This window comes from Thamnophis sirtalis, unplaced genomic scaffold, assembly GCF_051295495.1.
Source record: "Thamnophis sirtalis isolate CommonGarterSnake01/CBP01778 unplaced genomic scaffold, rThaSir2_p1.2 scaffold_6, whole genome shotgun sequence".
In the NCBI taxonomy this organism is placed as follows: Eukaryota; Metazoa; Chordata; class Lepidosauria; order Squamata; family Natricidae; genus Thamnophis; species Thamnophis sirtalis.
The window spans coordinates 107,266,100-107,282,533 of record NW_028261386.1 but is presented as its reverse complement, the minus strand read 5'-3'; the positions used below and the strand labels follow the sequence as shown (position 1 = coordinate 107,282,533).

Genomic DNA, 16,434 nt, shown 5'->3' with positions numbered 1-16,434 from the left:
CATTTTATCTGAAATATATTTTATATGTCACATTATTATTGAATGTTATTTTATATGTGTATGTTATCTGAAATATATGTTACCTGAAATATGTTTCCCCTGCAGCCAATCATTTGCTTTATTTTCTGTTTAGCCTCTTCCGGGTTTCAAAGCACCAAACTATATGGATAAATATTTACAAACTGATGATGCAAAAAAAGAGAGAATTTTACAAATGCCAAACTTTGGAAGCCTTGAAAACAGTTTTTCAAACTGGTTGAAACCTGGTCAGTGCGAATCAAATGAATTCTTACCTATTGAGGTGGGTTGAATGCAATCTATCTAGACTTTTTGAAAATATCTGCGTAGTGAAGTAAATTTTTGACTTCATGTTTTTCTTCTTTCACCTCAGTGAACTTTTAAAAACAACTAAAATTAGCAGTGTGTGTTGCTATAAGAATATTGAAAATGACCATTTGGATTGATAAAAAATTGTTTTTCCTTCCTTCAACACACACATAAAAATGTCATTGCCATTTTCTTTGTATAAAAAAAAAAGATGGTTTAGCAGTATGTTGTGATTATGCATATCACAATAAAATAGCCCAAACTACTTGCAGGATTGTTATTCTGGGGTCGGGGGAGGTCTCGGTAAATTTTTGCTAATCTCCTTAAGGAAAAATGATACTGCCAAGAATACTTAAAATTATACCTATACCAGAGTAAAATAAAATTTGACAAATGTGCAAGTATTTACTTATAGATTAGATTAGACACAAGCGCAGGTATAATGGGACATAGTTTGACAATAGTACTGATGAAAAAGATCTTAAAATAGTAGTTGATTATAAAGATAATTATCTAATTGCAACAAAACAATGCAGTTTTCAGCTGCATTTGGAAGTTATTTACACTGAAAGCAATGTTTTACAGTCCTACTTTATTTTGGGTGGGACATGATACTGCAACAAGGATGTAGAAAAATCACAGGTTCAGAGAAAAACAATAAAGATAATCTTTGAGGAGAGACTTAGAGAACAGGGAATGGTTATCCTTGAAAAAAGGAAACTAGTGGACAGGAGGAAGGAACTATTTGATAATACTATTCAAATACTTGAAGGGTTATGAAACAGAAGGAGGTCAACTTTCCATTGCCTCAGAATGCAGAACATGAATAATGGATTAAAATTAGAAGATCCATTCTGACTGAGCATTGGAAAACATTTCCTCACCTTAAGGAGAGTTCAACTGAGAGTTGTGTTCTGTTCTGTTGTAATGTTTTAATTTTGATTCCAGTCTTTGACCATAACAAAAGATTGAAGTGAATTGGAGTCAACACAGATGCAAGGGACTGTGGAGATAAGATTTTTCAGGCATGTTTTCATTCACATTCCATTCCTGTACTGTACAGGGAATTGATCTAAACGGCCCCTTCCAAAGCTCCAGTTTTGTGACCAAATAGCAAGATGGAAGAAGTCAGTATTGTGTCCTTTGCAAGGGAGCTTTAGTACTAGTACCTAGAATCTGACTACCCCTAAAGACTGCCAGAATCTTGCCAGACTAAATGAATACTACTCACACTCTAATAGATGTACCCTGGTAGATTCTAGGGAGTGGCTATCCTAACTCTCTTTGTCTACCTTTGATCCAGCTCTGGACTGTGTTGACTCTTATCTCACACCCACAACCACACCCAGCTTGGAATGTGCTTCCTTCTTCCTGAGAAATTGCCATTTCAGTGTAGTTCATCACACCACCTCCTTTCAAAGACACATCTACCACATTGCTTTCCCTTTTAATAATATTTAAAATTGAACCAGGAAATGGCACAATAATCTGTTTAATTGGCCCAGATTAGAATAACATATCCCAATAGTATAAGCCCACAATTTCTTAGATATACGTGTATGAATGTCTATACATATCTGTTGTTCAAGTACTTAAGGTGATATTCTTTAAATAAGTATAATAGCTTAAGCTGGTAAAAAGGTACTAGTGGCCATAGTGCCATCATCTGTTCTTTCCATAAATACTGTCAAGTCCAGAAAAAAATCTGCCTCATGAATTTAAACTTCCATTCCTTGATTGTATTAATCATTTATTGCACATACCATGAGGTTGACAGCAATCTCACTGACAATACTAATCACAGTCTAATTCCACGTCTTTAATCAATATTTAGAACTTATTTAGAAACTATTTTAATTTATAATTAATTAAATTTAAATGGTTCTTTGTACTGATCTTTCAGAACTTTTAACCCTATCTTCACAGTACTAATTGTTCCACACAGTGCGGTCAATGGGATGAACTGCATTAATATAAAACAAATTGCTTCCACAGAATAACAGAAGAGAGATAGCTAATAAAGATGTATACTTCGAGACAGTCCTCTTTTAACCTCTTTTTCCAAGATCATTCTTGGAAACTTGCATTAAAATAGGCCTTTATGGGTAAATTGAAAATATGTTTAGTATATATATCTGCATTTGATCAATTTTTTATAGTCTGATGTAGGAACAGTTATACTTTAAAATATGTAAATTAGGGATATATCCATATTAGGTAAGAAGGTTTATTCCATCATATTGAGAAATACTAACAATTTTGAAATGTTCAGAATGCAAATTCCAGTGGTGAATCCTATGGTCATTGAGGTAATCCCAGAGCGCATAAATTGTTTTCTGGTGTCTTCCAAGATTAAAAACTCTTTGTAAGTTTCTGTACAAGAAACAATCAGGACAGGATCACCCAGCTCATAGTGGGCTTCTTCTCACTGACAAATCCCAATCTTGGAATGCTCCAAAGGTAATATCATTGGGAATCTGGCTTGTACATGCCAGGAAGCGCAGGAGGATCCCAGCATTTTTTAACACTAAAAATATATCATAAATATATATTTTTTTTTAAGATTACTGTCTGAAGTGGTTAAAAATATTTCTTTGCACTGTGGAAAAGATATGTTATATACCCATTCCCCAAAGTAAAGCATAGAAAAAGACAAATATCCATATCATGAGTGTCTCCATACCCATTTCTGCAAAAGCAGTTTGGATTTGCTGCAGTGCTGTGAGGCTGGAGCAATGAGCTTCAGTGTAGGACTGTTGTGAAAGTAGAACATACCAATGTCATGCTTGATTTCTTCTTACTGTTTATTCCCTTTTGCTTTCCATAGACATTTTCAGGAAAAACCCAGAATAAAACTAATCCTAGACCTGGAAAGGTAAGGCAGCTTTCCTTCATTGATGCTTGTTGTTTTATTTTAATTTTCTCATTAGATTAAATGAGACTGAATTTCTTTTTTAAAAAAAAATACAGGTGGTGATTTGCAATAAATCAGATGCCCCTGAAAATAGTTTTGAAGTTTTTCATGATGTGTTGGATTGCACCTCTTGGAAATTGTCGCCTGTGATTTTAGTTAAAGTTATCCGAGGATGGTAAGAATAAAAGTGTCTACTCTCCTACTTTTTTCCTTAGTTGTGTATCCTGCCAGTCTGCTGCTTATTCCCCTTTCTATGTTCTTTATTTCTTCGGCAAATTTTCGGGTTGGCCCCATGCCTGTTTTCTAGCTGAGCTTGCCAAAACAAGTTCTCTCTGAACTGTTTCTAAGACATGTTTAAAAGTGTCATAACGTGTATAATGTTTATAGAACCTTTATTGTTAGCTTTGCTTATATATTCTTTTTTTCTTTCTTTGATGTTTTAAAAGCTTTGCCTATAATTTTTAAGTAACTTCTTTTTTAAAAGCTGCTGTCTGATTTCTGTCAAATGAGTACTAGTTTGTGCCTTGGAAAAAATAACCAGAAATCTAGCTTTAAATATTATTAAATGCTGAACTTTCTTAAAGATCTTTCCTGGGCCTCTTAACAGAAAGTTGGAGAGAGCTTGCTTATTGCATTTATCAAATAATGATTTATTTCCTATGGCAGAATTGTTGTTACTATCAAGGTCTTCATAAAGCCAAGGATAGAGAGAACGCAACTAATGAAGCTCAGGAATGTCACAGAAATAAGATTTTTTTTTAACCTAAAGCAAAAATGCTTGGTTTGAAGCAGGAAGACATTACTATCATCTTTGTATCTGGAATTAGATTTTAATTTAAAGTGATAGAATTCAAATATTCAAGATTTTTATAATTTATAATTTTTATAAAATGATGCCTGCATAATAAAAGTATAGAAATAATTAAGTTTGGCTTTGTAGAAGATTTTTAAAAAATCCATAACAGCCTATGAATGAGCATTTAATTGTTTTCAATTGTTTTGAACAATTGTTAGTATCTTTCCTTTGTAATGTCATGATAGTATCCTACATCTCCTTTTTCAAACATCTTGTTTGATAAATTCATTGTATGTGAAATTCACAAAACCTAACAAGCATCCTGCTATTATATATTGAGCAGGTGTTCAGTTATGCTCTGCAGAGAAAAGGAGTATAAAAGAGCAATACTTGTATCAGATTCTAGTAACATCATATCCAATGAGCTAGTCCGATTCATAGTTCCTGCACATTGATAGCCTGAAACTGATACCATTGGGAGAATTAAGGAAATGCTGGCATTGTATGGGAGCTGTAATATACCCTTTATGTAGTATAACAAGGTGGTAAGGCACCATGACAAAAGAGCTGCTAATGAGCTCCAACATTATGAGATCACAAGATTGCAATGCTGATTCCAAATTGTACAAGTGACTCCTTGACATAAACTCCTGTCCATAATTACTGCTAAATTCCTAAAGTAATTAGCAATTACAAGTAAACATGATGACATTAATAAAATCTAATATATGAGATGCAGTATTATCCTGTCACCTTCCTTTTCGCCTGTTTATAGTACAGGATAGCCTTGCATTCGATACTTTTTTACAGCTTGCTTGCTTGCTTGTTTACTTGTTTGTTTTTAATTTACTAACTAACTATGTGGCTTTTGACACAATTGAGCTTATTTACTTCACTTTTTTAAATTTTCGCATTAAAATTTAAGCTCTGTACTTCTGGCACCTGATGTTTGGCTTGCTTTGACTTCTGTCCTTATTTGGAATTACTTCTGGATATCTATTTTCTATTTCCCAGCCTATCTTCTTGATCTTCATTCTGATCTCTTGAAAATGGCATCGCTCTCCCTCAAGCGCTAGCAAGATCTTCTCTCTTAATGATTGTTGCCTTATGTCAAGCAAGTTAATACTCGTATGCTGGAGAAAGTAGGATGTTACTTTTAGTCACCTTTTCACTCAACTGCTTTGTGGTAAATTATATGGGTTTATTGTTACATAGCAGGATTGTTTGAGAGGATTTGCTCTCAGTTTGTTTCAATACTTGATTATTTTAGTAGGCATGCTTATGCATAGTACTAGTCATTCTATGTTAATTGATTACTTTTTTAACCACATAAAAGAGATTAATTCAACACTATTGCTGCTCTTCTAGATGAAAACTTGTAGATGAGTCATGTTCTATGCATTAATGTCAAGGAGCACAAGAATCTTGGTAGATTTAAGCATAGTACTGTGTCCAGAGCAAAAGAGTTTCATAATATAGAGAATATATAGAAAGTTACTGTGATTTTTTTTGGTTTTAAAAATGAAGCAGAAATATACATAAGGATATTTGGGTTTTATTTGTCTATTGGTAGAACAACAGTTCTTCCTTAACTTCTGTTTCCACCACCACTCGGCCTCCCACAAGTGTACCCCCCATATCTATTGTATAATGAACACACACAGCCTAGGATTGAATTAGGAATGTATGAAGTTATTCATGCAAATAACTTCATACATTAGGTTATTTGCATGACCTAAGTTTCCTAGTTGGACTTGTGATTGTGCAGTGGTTAGAATGGTTAGAATGCAGTATCTTAGGGTAATTCAGCCAGGAGTTCAATCCTGACCATCTCAAGGTTGACTCAACCTTCCACCTTTCCAAGGTGGGTAAAATGAGGACCCAGATTGTTGGGGGCAATATGCTGACTCTGTAAACCACTCAGAGAGGACTATAAAGCACTGGGAAGCGGTATATAAGTCTAAGTGCTATTGCTATTACTAGTTCATCATCGGATGAGCCACCCATTTAAGTAGAAATACACCAATCTTTAAACCACACATTTGTTACTTTTTATAGTAATTTTGCTCTAGTATTTTAAAAATACTAAATTCCCTTTTTCAAAATTGTAAAGCAGTAGTCAGTAGGAACTAATAGATATTTGAAGCATGTCAACAGTTTAATTTTCCCTCTTGTATTGTAGCTGGATTCTGTATGAGAAACCAAATTTTGAAGGAGTTTCTATTCCAATGGAAGAAGGAGAATTGGAATTTTCAAATCTTTGGGGGGAAGAAGCATTTGACAATGAAGATACATGCAAAACTCCCGAGCCTATTACAATTGGTTCAATCAGGCATGTAGTAAAGGCAAGTAAGGTGTAAAATTATAATAACCACAATTTGATTTTATTTGTAATTCTACCCAATGCTGCTCAGATTTACTCTAGTAATGCAAAATTATACATGAATCTTGTGCATATGTAATAGTGTAATATTCTCAAGGTGGAAGCAAGAGAAATAAGTGATATAAACCTATGTGATCAGCGTTTGGTGTGGTGGGATTTTAAAAATAGCCACAGTGTATATTAACCCATATCTAAATGCTTCTTCTGTCTTTTCTATAAAGATTAAATGGCATCTCAATAGTCTTTTTTAAAAAGACAAAGATTTCCCCACCAGTCATATCCAATTCTAGGGGGCGGTAGAGATTCACCACCAAAGAACCAGTTTTGTCCAAAGTTGCTTCCATGGTCATATAACCAGCATGACTATATGCCAAAAGCACAAGGAATACTCTTACTTTCCCACCAAAGTGGTACCTATTTATCTACTTGAATTTGCATGTTTTTGAACTGTTATGTTCGCAGTTGCTGGGGCAAGTAACATAAGTTTATTCCGTCATGCAGTGCTTGGTTTCAAACTGTCAAACTTGCGGTTGATAACTGTTTCATCTTAACCAGTCAGCTCCTGCACTCCTTTAGTCTTTATGGTTAAATAAATATAATGAATTAAGACGGAAATTGGAAGGACATAAGATAGACTACATATATCAGCTATGATAAATTGTGTAGACTAATTGTATCATTCTTTTCCTTTAATTTTCACATGGAAAAATTCTATATCCTATCAAAGAGAATCTTATTATGAAAAAGTTAGTTTTCCTTAATCACTTTGAAGTGATTTCAATATGTATAGCAAGAGAAACATTTAGGTACAGTTGAAACACGCCCTAAAATACAGAGAAATGCAGTTGTATATCTTTATCATCATTGTAAGATCAGTATTTATGAAATATGTACTTTGCCGGTTGGATGGGATTGGATAACACTGTGTTGTAATTTAGTAGGGGATATGGTTGTGCATATGTATTGGCATTCACACATGATTTAATGTGCATGATTCTGATTTTGATTCATTTCCATATATTTTCAGTGAAATAATATTATTTATAATTATTTATATGTACTCTGGGTTGGATTACAAATTGTCCCATTTTCAAAAAGGAACAACACAGAACCAGAAAACCATTTAAAAACAACAGAAATGACGGAGAAAATAAACCTAGAGGGGGACCAAGAAAAGAAAGAAGGGGTCAGTAATTATCCTCACCAAAGACTTAGGGAAGAAGCCCATCTTCAGGCCCCTACAAAATACAAATAGAGTGGGGGCCACTCACATCTTGAAAGGAACTTCATTTTGAAGGAAGGCTGCTGTTCAGGTTCCACCACAAAATCGCGGAGGACAAAATCGCGCTCGACGAAAGCGCGCATTTGACGTCATCACAGCGCGACGAAAACATCGCGCTGTGATCGAAAAATGTAAAAATAAAGCTAAAACCTTCCTCTAACCCCCCCAAACCTACCCCTAAACCTACCCCTAAACCTAACCCTTAACCTAACCCTAAACCTAAGCCTAAACCTAACCGTTAACGTAACGCTAAAGCTAACGCTAACCCTTAACCTAACGCTAAACCTAACGCTAACGCTCTAACCCTAACCTAACCCTAACCCTAACCCTAACCCTAAAGCTTACCTTTATGTGAATCGGCTTGGTTTAATTTTAATTTTATTTCAATTTTTAATTTTTTTCGTCGCGCTGTGATGACGTCACATGCACGCTTTCGTCGAGCGCGATTTTGTCCTCTGCGCTTTTGACGGGTCACGGCTGTTACAGAGATGACTTGTTTCAGGGATGCCAATAGATTATTTAATTGATGGCATCTAGAGCACACCAACCCTGTCAGATTGAGCTGTCCAGGAAGACAGGTGGTCCTTCAAATAACCAGGCCCATGGCTATGTAGGGCTTTATAAGTAGTAATCAACACCTTGAATTGCACCCAGAAGCACTTTGGGAACTAGTGCAGTTTACGAAGTAGAGTGTCACATCTGCATGCAGAGGCATGCCCATCACTGTTTGTTCACTGCCTTATGCATCAACTGAAGCTCCTGTGTGGTCTTCAAGGACAACCCCATATAAAACACATTGCAGTAGTCAAGCTGTCAGATGAACAGGACATGATTTTTTTAGATGCTATTAGTTATTTTTGTTTCTAAGGTGAGATCAGAACCGACAAGGTAAGAGCAATGTGGCTATGCCTACTTAATTTGAATTTTATAAATTTTCAGGATTATAGAATTTGCCGAATCGACCTGTTTACAGAACCACGAGGATTAGGCTTAGTAAATGCATATTTTGATGATACTGAAGAAACACGACTTGGGTCTTCTCAGAAGACTTCTTCTATTCAAGTGTATTGGGGCATGTAAGTATGTGAATACGTATATTAGCTGTGGTTCTTGGATAACCCTGAATCTGTTACATATCTTATACCTCAGGTTTTTTTTAAGAAGTGATAGCTATTTCAGGAGTGATTCATTGATAACAAAACAGAATATAACATATAGGTAGTTTATTTTATGATACAATATCTGATAGATATTTTGTTATCTATTTAATAGATCGTTGGTCTTCTTATGAGCATAAATGCATATAGAGTGAAATCTTGGTTGTAGCTATTGTATGCCTAATAGAATAGAATAATTTGGCATTAATGTTTATAAAACTATGCGGAGGTATGCACTTTGCTAAATAAAGAATGGCCTTAGATAAATAGCTCTCGCATGCTAGAGAAATGTGCAGACAAGAAATATTTAGAAGTATAACAATAACTTGATAGAAAGCAGATCTTACGCCAGATTGAAAAAAAGATAATATAAATCTAATAAACTAAAACATGAATTAAAAAAGCTGGAACGAGATCTTTGGTTGTATACATGTTCATGTATAAAGGACTTCAAGGACTCCTTTTATCAGCAATATTTTTCAAAATTGTCTGACAAGGATACAAAAAGGATTATTTGCTGTTGAATTTTCAGACAGGACAAATGTATAATGTCTAATTATACAATAATTGATTTTAATTCTAGTGTCAGCTTCTGGAGATAGTATAAAAAAACAAAATTAGGTTTCATCATTTTGCAAAGTGCATTATGAATATGAATCATAGCATTACTGAGTATATTGGGAATGCTTCTGGTGGGGGTGGATATAAATGAAGCCACGTACATATCTTGGCAAAGCATTTATATGCATTTCATTATAGCTATTCATTGAAACCAATCTGACACTTTAAAATCCTATAACTAAGTATAACCTGTTCTTTAGCATGAGCTTCACCACCAGAACAGTTTCTGTAGTTTTCTTAGCAACAGCATATAAGTGATATGTTGTTTTTCTTTCACCTTTTTTTAAAAAACTTTGCAGTCTAGACTACAGTCTTTTGATTTCCTGGTAGCCTCACATCCAAGTGTTAACCAGTCTTACTGAGATAAGTCAAGCTTAGCTAGATGCTACCACTTATTTGTGTTTAAACATTTACTATTAAATAATTTTGTAAAAATCATATAACAAAAATATTTAATAGTGATAACTTAGCCTTTCCCCCTCATATTTCTGCCTCAGTGTCCAGACTGACTGTACTTTTTAATCCTTTAAATACTCCAGGTATTTAAATTGTGTGATTTAAATTGATTTGATTTTATTATATAATAGCACAAGATCTGCTGGATAATATGCAGACTATAAACATTTTAATGAGCAATCATTGTTTCACTGCTAGGTAAATACCTTCGAATTTCTATCCATGCAATCTTCCATATAGACCAGGGATGTCAAAGCCGGATCGTCATGCCATCATCACATGACATAGTGTGACTTTCCCCCCTTTGCTAAGCCGGGTACGGGCGTGGCCAGCGTGTGACGCATTCGGCCTTTGAGCTGCAAGTTTGACACCCCTGATCTAGACAGTAGTCAGAGGAGACTTCTAAGTATCATCTATTCTCTGGGCTTTTTTGAATTTGAATTTTCCTATAAACTTCATACTGTTTTTCATTTTTAGATGGCTACTTTATGAAGAACCTGGTTATCAGGGAATCCCTTTAATGTTGGAACCAGGAGAATATCCTGATCTGTCATGCTGGGAGAAAAAAGAGGCATATATTAGATCTTTGAAGCCCCTGAAAATGGTGAGATAATTAAAAGAAGATACAAGACACACACCTAAAAGACAGTAACAGTGAAGGAATCATTTTAGCTTCATTTATTCATCTGTCCTATTTTTCAAGTTCAATTGTGAAATTTAAAATTTGTAAACATATAATTGGATTGGAAATATTTTTTCCATTGGAGGGTCATTGCAGCTCAGACATTTTACTGAGCTTTTATTTTAGGTCTTTACTATTAAATGTAGTAAAATTTGCATGTGTTTAATTAAAATTTGATTACTGGATCATTGTTATGAATAGATTCTCTATTGACTCATTGGAAAATGTGGGTGGTACTTGAATTGTTCTGCTAACTGAAAACGATCTGAGTTATGTAACATTCCAGTTAACATTTTCCCATCAATTTTTGTAGGGTGGACGCAAGGTTGAATATCCTAAAAGCCAAAAGGTAAAATAGTTATATACATATGTATTGTTTATTGAATGTGGGTCATTATATTTAAACTATAATGATGTTGTAATAATCACTTTTTCCAGAAGAGTTTATATTCATAAACCAATCATTCATGCCACTGATTATCTATGTTATTTATTTATATCCTGACAAATTATGGTTTCTGGGATACCCTTATAACAATGTTTCTCAACCTCAGCAACTTTCCGATGTATGGACTTCAATTCCCCAGAATTCCCCAGCCAGCATGGTTGTTGGGGAAATTCTAGGAATTAAGTCCACACATCTGAAAGGTGCTGAGATTGAGAAATATTGCCTTAGATAGTGCCTCCAAATCTGTAACTTTAGGTGCGATGTTGACAACTTTGTTCACCTGACACTCTGGAAAAGGTTTGAAGGTATGGGTATAAAAGAAAAAGAAATCTGTTTCTCTGGTGAACGTCTTCCTTTAGCGGGTTTCAGATGGCTCTGATTTTGTTGGCATATCACAGTGATGGCGAACCTGTTAGACACCAAGTGCCCAAACTGCAAGTATGTGCATGCCCTTACACAGAAAGGTGTGAGTGCGCATGTGTGGACAGGCGTGAACGTGTGCGTATGCACAGACATATACATATGCACAGCACAGAACTGAAGACCAGGTGGCCAGCGGGAGGCGGGGCATTCCAACACTGGCAGTGCGGCAAGAGGTAAGATCTTCTTCTTTTGTGAGCTTCTGTTTCATCGTTTTCAGTGTAACAGAAGCTCACGAAAGAAACACCATGGAGATCTGACCTGCGGCGACGACCCACATGCCAGCGGAGACGGCTCTGTGTGCCCCCCCCCCCCGGCATGCATGCCACAGGTTTGCCATAACGGGTATATCATATATTCACATTAGCTTTTGGTGACTGGAGAGAAGAGCTATGGGTGAGGTGCCACAGATTTAAATGTTATATTAGTTACAAACAAACAAACATAATGTCTTATATCTTGCTCTTGTCTTTTTGTTATCTGTTCTGAAACTGAAATGATAATGCTGGCTGCTGCTCACAAGGTGTTTTTGAGGAATTCTGCTGTAATATATGTGAAAGCATTTTGAACTTTTATAAAAAAGCAAATTTCTAACCATAAACTATTTTGTTTAAGGTAATTGTTTATGAAAAGCCATTCTTTGAAGGAAAACATATAGAACTGGATTCAGAATTAACAGCTCTTGCTAAGGAAGGAGACAGAACTGAAGAATCTGAAGAGTTGGAAAATGAGCTGCTCACATCAATAGGATCTATAAAAGTGAAGGGAGGAATGTAGGTATAAGGGAAAAAATGATAACATCTTATTTTACATCCCCTGGAGGGTAGAGGCAGAGAAAGTCGCATTGAGAGTGAATGTAGTGTCATGGTTAAGTGTTGGAGTAGGACTTTCAGCTACAAAAACTTAACTGTTAATTATGGGCCAATTACTCTCTCTTGACTGTTGATAGAAAAAATGGAGATGTGAGTGCTGTGTACATAAAGTGAGATATAATTCTTACAAATATATGATTTAGGAAGATAATAGATGGACCATGCTCACAGCATGTATGTTTATGAAAGAATATAATTAGAATCTACAGCTTTATTATATAGTCCAAAAGAAAGGCTCATTCAGGAACAGTGGAGATACACACACACACACACATGGATCTAGATTAAATAATATTTAACTAAGCCCACTGATTTAATGGGATTTAAGATGGTTATATCGCAAATAATGTGGCTGATTGTATCCAGGCCATAAATCAGAGAGCCGGCATTAAAATGTTTGTGTCACATTAAAGGCATAAGTATTTGGAAAAGATTTAGAAAATCTTTAAAACCCTCTAAAAGGCAGAAGTGTTTAGGAAGTTGAAACTTTACCGCCTCATGCCTTTCTGGAACTAGAAATTACATCCTAAAGTGCAGATTAAGGAAACAGTACTTTAAAGCCCCTGTGATATTACTCATAACAGTTGTGGAAACAGTAACATAGTATTAGTTATTAAACTGGAAGATTAGGAGACACCATAACATCTAAAGATGTTAAAATATCAATCTGAACAAGTCAGTGAAGCATTTGTAATAGTAAAAAACTTCATGTTTTCCTTATTTACTTATTAATATTGTACAAACTTTGAGAGCACATTTTTCTGAAAATTGTCTTAATATTATGGTAAATAGTGCAGGACTAGGTGTATCCAAAATATGTTCAAATGAAATGAATGAATTATCATCACTATTAAGTAAACATAAATGCCACACAGTAGGATAATGCTAGTAATAAAACATAGTGATTGGGTTTTTTTGAAGTTATATGAATCTTATTATTTTTTCCTACCAATCTGATTTAAAATTTAGCTAAAACTGAATAAAATTGGACAATATACTACCATTTGTTACAGAAGGGGATCTACGCAGTGTCAAAAATTTGCCTTAATTTAAAATGTTAGTTCAGTTTATCTTATGCTCCATTTTTTTGGTCCTTTTAAGATGACATTTTAACAATCATGCTTTGTTTTTGAGTTTTCAATTTTTGTTCACTGTTTGTAGCTGGGTTGCTTATGAGAAGTCAGAATTTGAAGGACATCAGTATTTACTGGAAGAAGGTGAATACCAGGAATGGACGGACTGGGGTGGTTATGATGAACAGTTGCAATCACTGCGGCCTGTTCTAGGGGTAAGAATATATAATCTTGGCATATCATTAAAGAAATGCAATGTACCCTTTTCATTGTTTGCAGAACAATTTTTCCTTCTTTACAGTCTCCTTGACATTGTGCTTATGCAACTCAGTAAAGATAAGATGGAAAAAAGTACGTGTGTAAGAGAGTGAGTCATTTGCTGGATCATGAACTAGTTGGATGATTCATTCATGAAACTGTATTAGGGATGAAAACGTGTATTTGAATCTGAAATATAAACCTGAAAAGCAATGCTGTGTGCTTTCCTATATGTTTCCTTCCTGTTGGTTTGGGCTGCGGCTTCCAACTACCCCAATATCATTGCTAGAAATCTTGGTTTCTGGCATGATGTGAACAGTAGTCCAATGTATTACTTACTGTATATCTACCTGAACCTCATCCCTGTGTTATTCTGGGTATCTGCATGATTTGTGGCATTGCTTACTTATCTGGGCTGTCCGTGATTCTGATGAAATGCCAGGCTGTACAGACAGATGTGCAAAGAACCAATGTATATTTGTCTTGTACAACCCAAGGGAAGTAAAGGAAGGAGGATTGATAATGATAGCAGTTTAAGTATTCTCTGAAAACAGAGAAACAGAGATTGTTAAAACTGCAGAGGTGAAAATCAATCAGAGCTTGAAGCTAATCTGAAGTAAGGAGAAAGTAGAAGGAACAGCCATTCAGAGCGCACCAGAATCAAACAGGCCTTTTCTTTGTATTTAGTATCATATGTGATGTCCTGGGACAGGGCACACAGGCAACATAGTCAGCTGATAGTTCAAAACTCCTCTTTATTGCTCTAACTTTCCATCAAACACTCCCACGTTTATGGCAAGTCCCAGAGCAAAGTTCTCTCTCTCTCTCTCTCTCTCTCTCTCTCTCTCTCTCTCTCTCTCTCTCTCTCCCTCTCCCTCTCCCTCTCCCTCTCCCTCTCCCTCTCCCTCTCCCTCTCCCTCTCCCTCTCCCTCTCCCTCTCTCCCTCCCTCCCTCCCTCCCTTCCTCCCTCCCTCCCTCTCTCTCTCTCTCTCTCTCACACACACACACACACACACACAAACACAAACACAAACACAAACACCTCCAGCAGCCTCTGGCTGCAAGTAGTCCAGCAAAACACTGTTAGCACAACAGCTTCAAAGCAAGGAATCCAGTGGGGCAAAGGAATAAGTCAATGACTCCAGGAAGCAAAGGAACAAGGCAAATAGTTCAAGAAGCAAGGAATAAGGCAAGAAGTCCAGGAAACTCCAAACATCGGCAGCAGCACACAAAACTCCACAAATACTCCTCCCCATAGCATCTCCATAAGTCTCAGGCCCCAGGTGTGCCTTGTGAAGAGGGGCAGGCTGCTGTCCTCCCAAGTCTTTGGGTTGGCCTGAGCTGTTCCTGCCTCCCTCCAGTCTCCATACTTGGGGATCAGGAGGGGGTGGTCCTTGCTCATTGCCTGAGCTCCATCGCTCTTCATCTCCACTGCCTGCCCTCTCTTGGTCATCCTGCCCCTATTCCTCCCTGCCTGAGGGGCCTGGGGCTGCCTCGTCCTGCTCATTCCACCATTCCTCCGAGGCCAACAAAGCCACCCCCTCAGTCTCCATTGGCCACAGCTCCAGCTCCAGCTCCCCCACGGATTCAGGCTCCGACAGGGGCATGACATAATGGATCCATCAGCAAATTGTTGAGAGCCAGGACAACAACTCCAATGTAATTATGTAGTGTACAGGAAAGAAGGGGAGGGTTTGCCAGTATACCACTTCCTGCATTAAAAGGCTAAACAGAGAAATGCCTGTAGCAAACTATCTGTGCTCAGATGTGTATTTTAGTCAGCATCCAGATTACCTGAAGCACTGGAAGTGCTAAGGCAGCATTTGCACAGGTCATTGAAATTAGTTTTTCCTGTGATATTGGTCTGTGGTGCTCTTCATGGCGATTCTTTTAACTGCAAGGCAACTTTGTCCTCACAGACTTTGGAGCATCTACATGGATTTCAGAGGAAATGTGCCATTAACAATTGAGTGCGCTTGTATCCAATCTGCTGTTTTATTGGACCTGCTAACTTTTGGTTTTAGTTTTGGGCACTTAAGTTCCAGTGTATCCAGAGGACACTGAGATAGGTGAAGCAGGGGTGGGTTCCTGCCGGCATTATTGCCGGTTCGGCACGCAAAAAAGGTCCGCGCATGCGCACAAAACTAGAAAAGGAAAAAAAATCCATTTTAAAATCTTCCAATTTTCTTCTTTATGTATACCTCTTACTCTTGATTTCCACTTTACACTGTCTCAGTCTCTGTTGCAGTTCCTACAACATCTAAATACAAGGCAACAATAATGTGCGTGAGAGGGAAATGTTCTTATATGATAAACAGTAAATTTATGTCTTCATTTCTCTGTTTATTTTCGTTTGATTTTTCTTTCTTCAGGATCTGATGCACCCTCACATGATAATGTACACTGAAAAAGACTTTGGCAGTAAAGGTTCCAGTATAAATGTATTAGGGATTATTTCCAATTTGAAGGATACCGGATATGGATTAAGGACACAATCCATAAATGTGATTAGTGGAGTGTAAGTAAGATGTTCATTTTAAATTAATGGGAAACGTTGGCATAGGGGAATAAATACAAAGCCATCAGACATCATATTTATTAATGGTTTGAGTGAAAACTCTCTTCATATTAAAATGCCAAAGAAAAAAAGATTTCCCTTATGAAACTTTTTTTTTTAATTGTGCAGTTTCTTGGGTGAATTTTAAATGTTACTAGGAATATGAATTTTGGGTGAATTTTAAATAT

At 36.3% G+C, this 16,434-nt stretch overlaps 1 protein-coding gene across 2 annotated transcripts in view; it reads left to right on the top strand.

Moving 5' to 3' along the window:
• CRYBG1 (crystallin beta-gamma domain containing 1) overlaps positions 1–16,434 on the top strand; it is a 122,895-nt gene that overhangs the window by 87,664 nt on the left and 18,797 nt on the right. For both annotated transcript variants that reach the window (XM_087718696.1, XM_087718695.1), the window contains 10 exons: positions 134–301; positions 3,155–3,202; positions 3,298–3,416; positions 6,220–6,382; positions 8,642–8,778; positions 10,414–10,540; positions 10,932–10,967; positions 12,102–12,259; positions 13,520–13,646; positions 16,062–16,207. In XM_087718696.1, the coding sequence (XP_087574822.1) occupies positions 134–301; positions 3,155–3,202; positions 3,298–3,416; positions 6,220–6,382; positions 8,642–8,778; positions 10,414–10,540; positions 10,932–10,967; positions 12,102–12,259; positions 13,520–13,646; positions 16,062–16,207 (1,229 nt within the window). The remainder of the gene's footprint in view (positions 1–133; positions 302–3,154; positions 3,203–3,297; positions 3,417–6,219; positions 6,383–8,641; positions 8,779–10,413; positions 10,541–10,931; positions 10,968–12,101; positions 12,260–13,519; positions 13,647–16,061; positions 16,208–16,434) is intronic.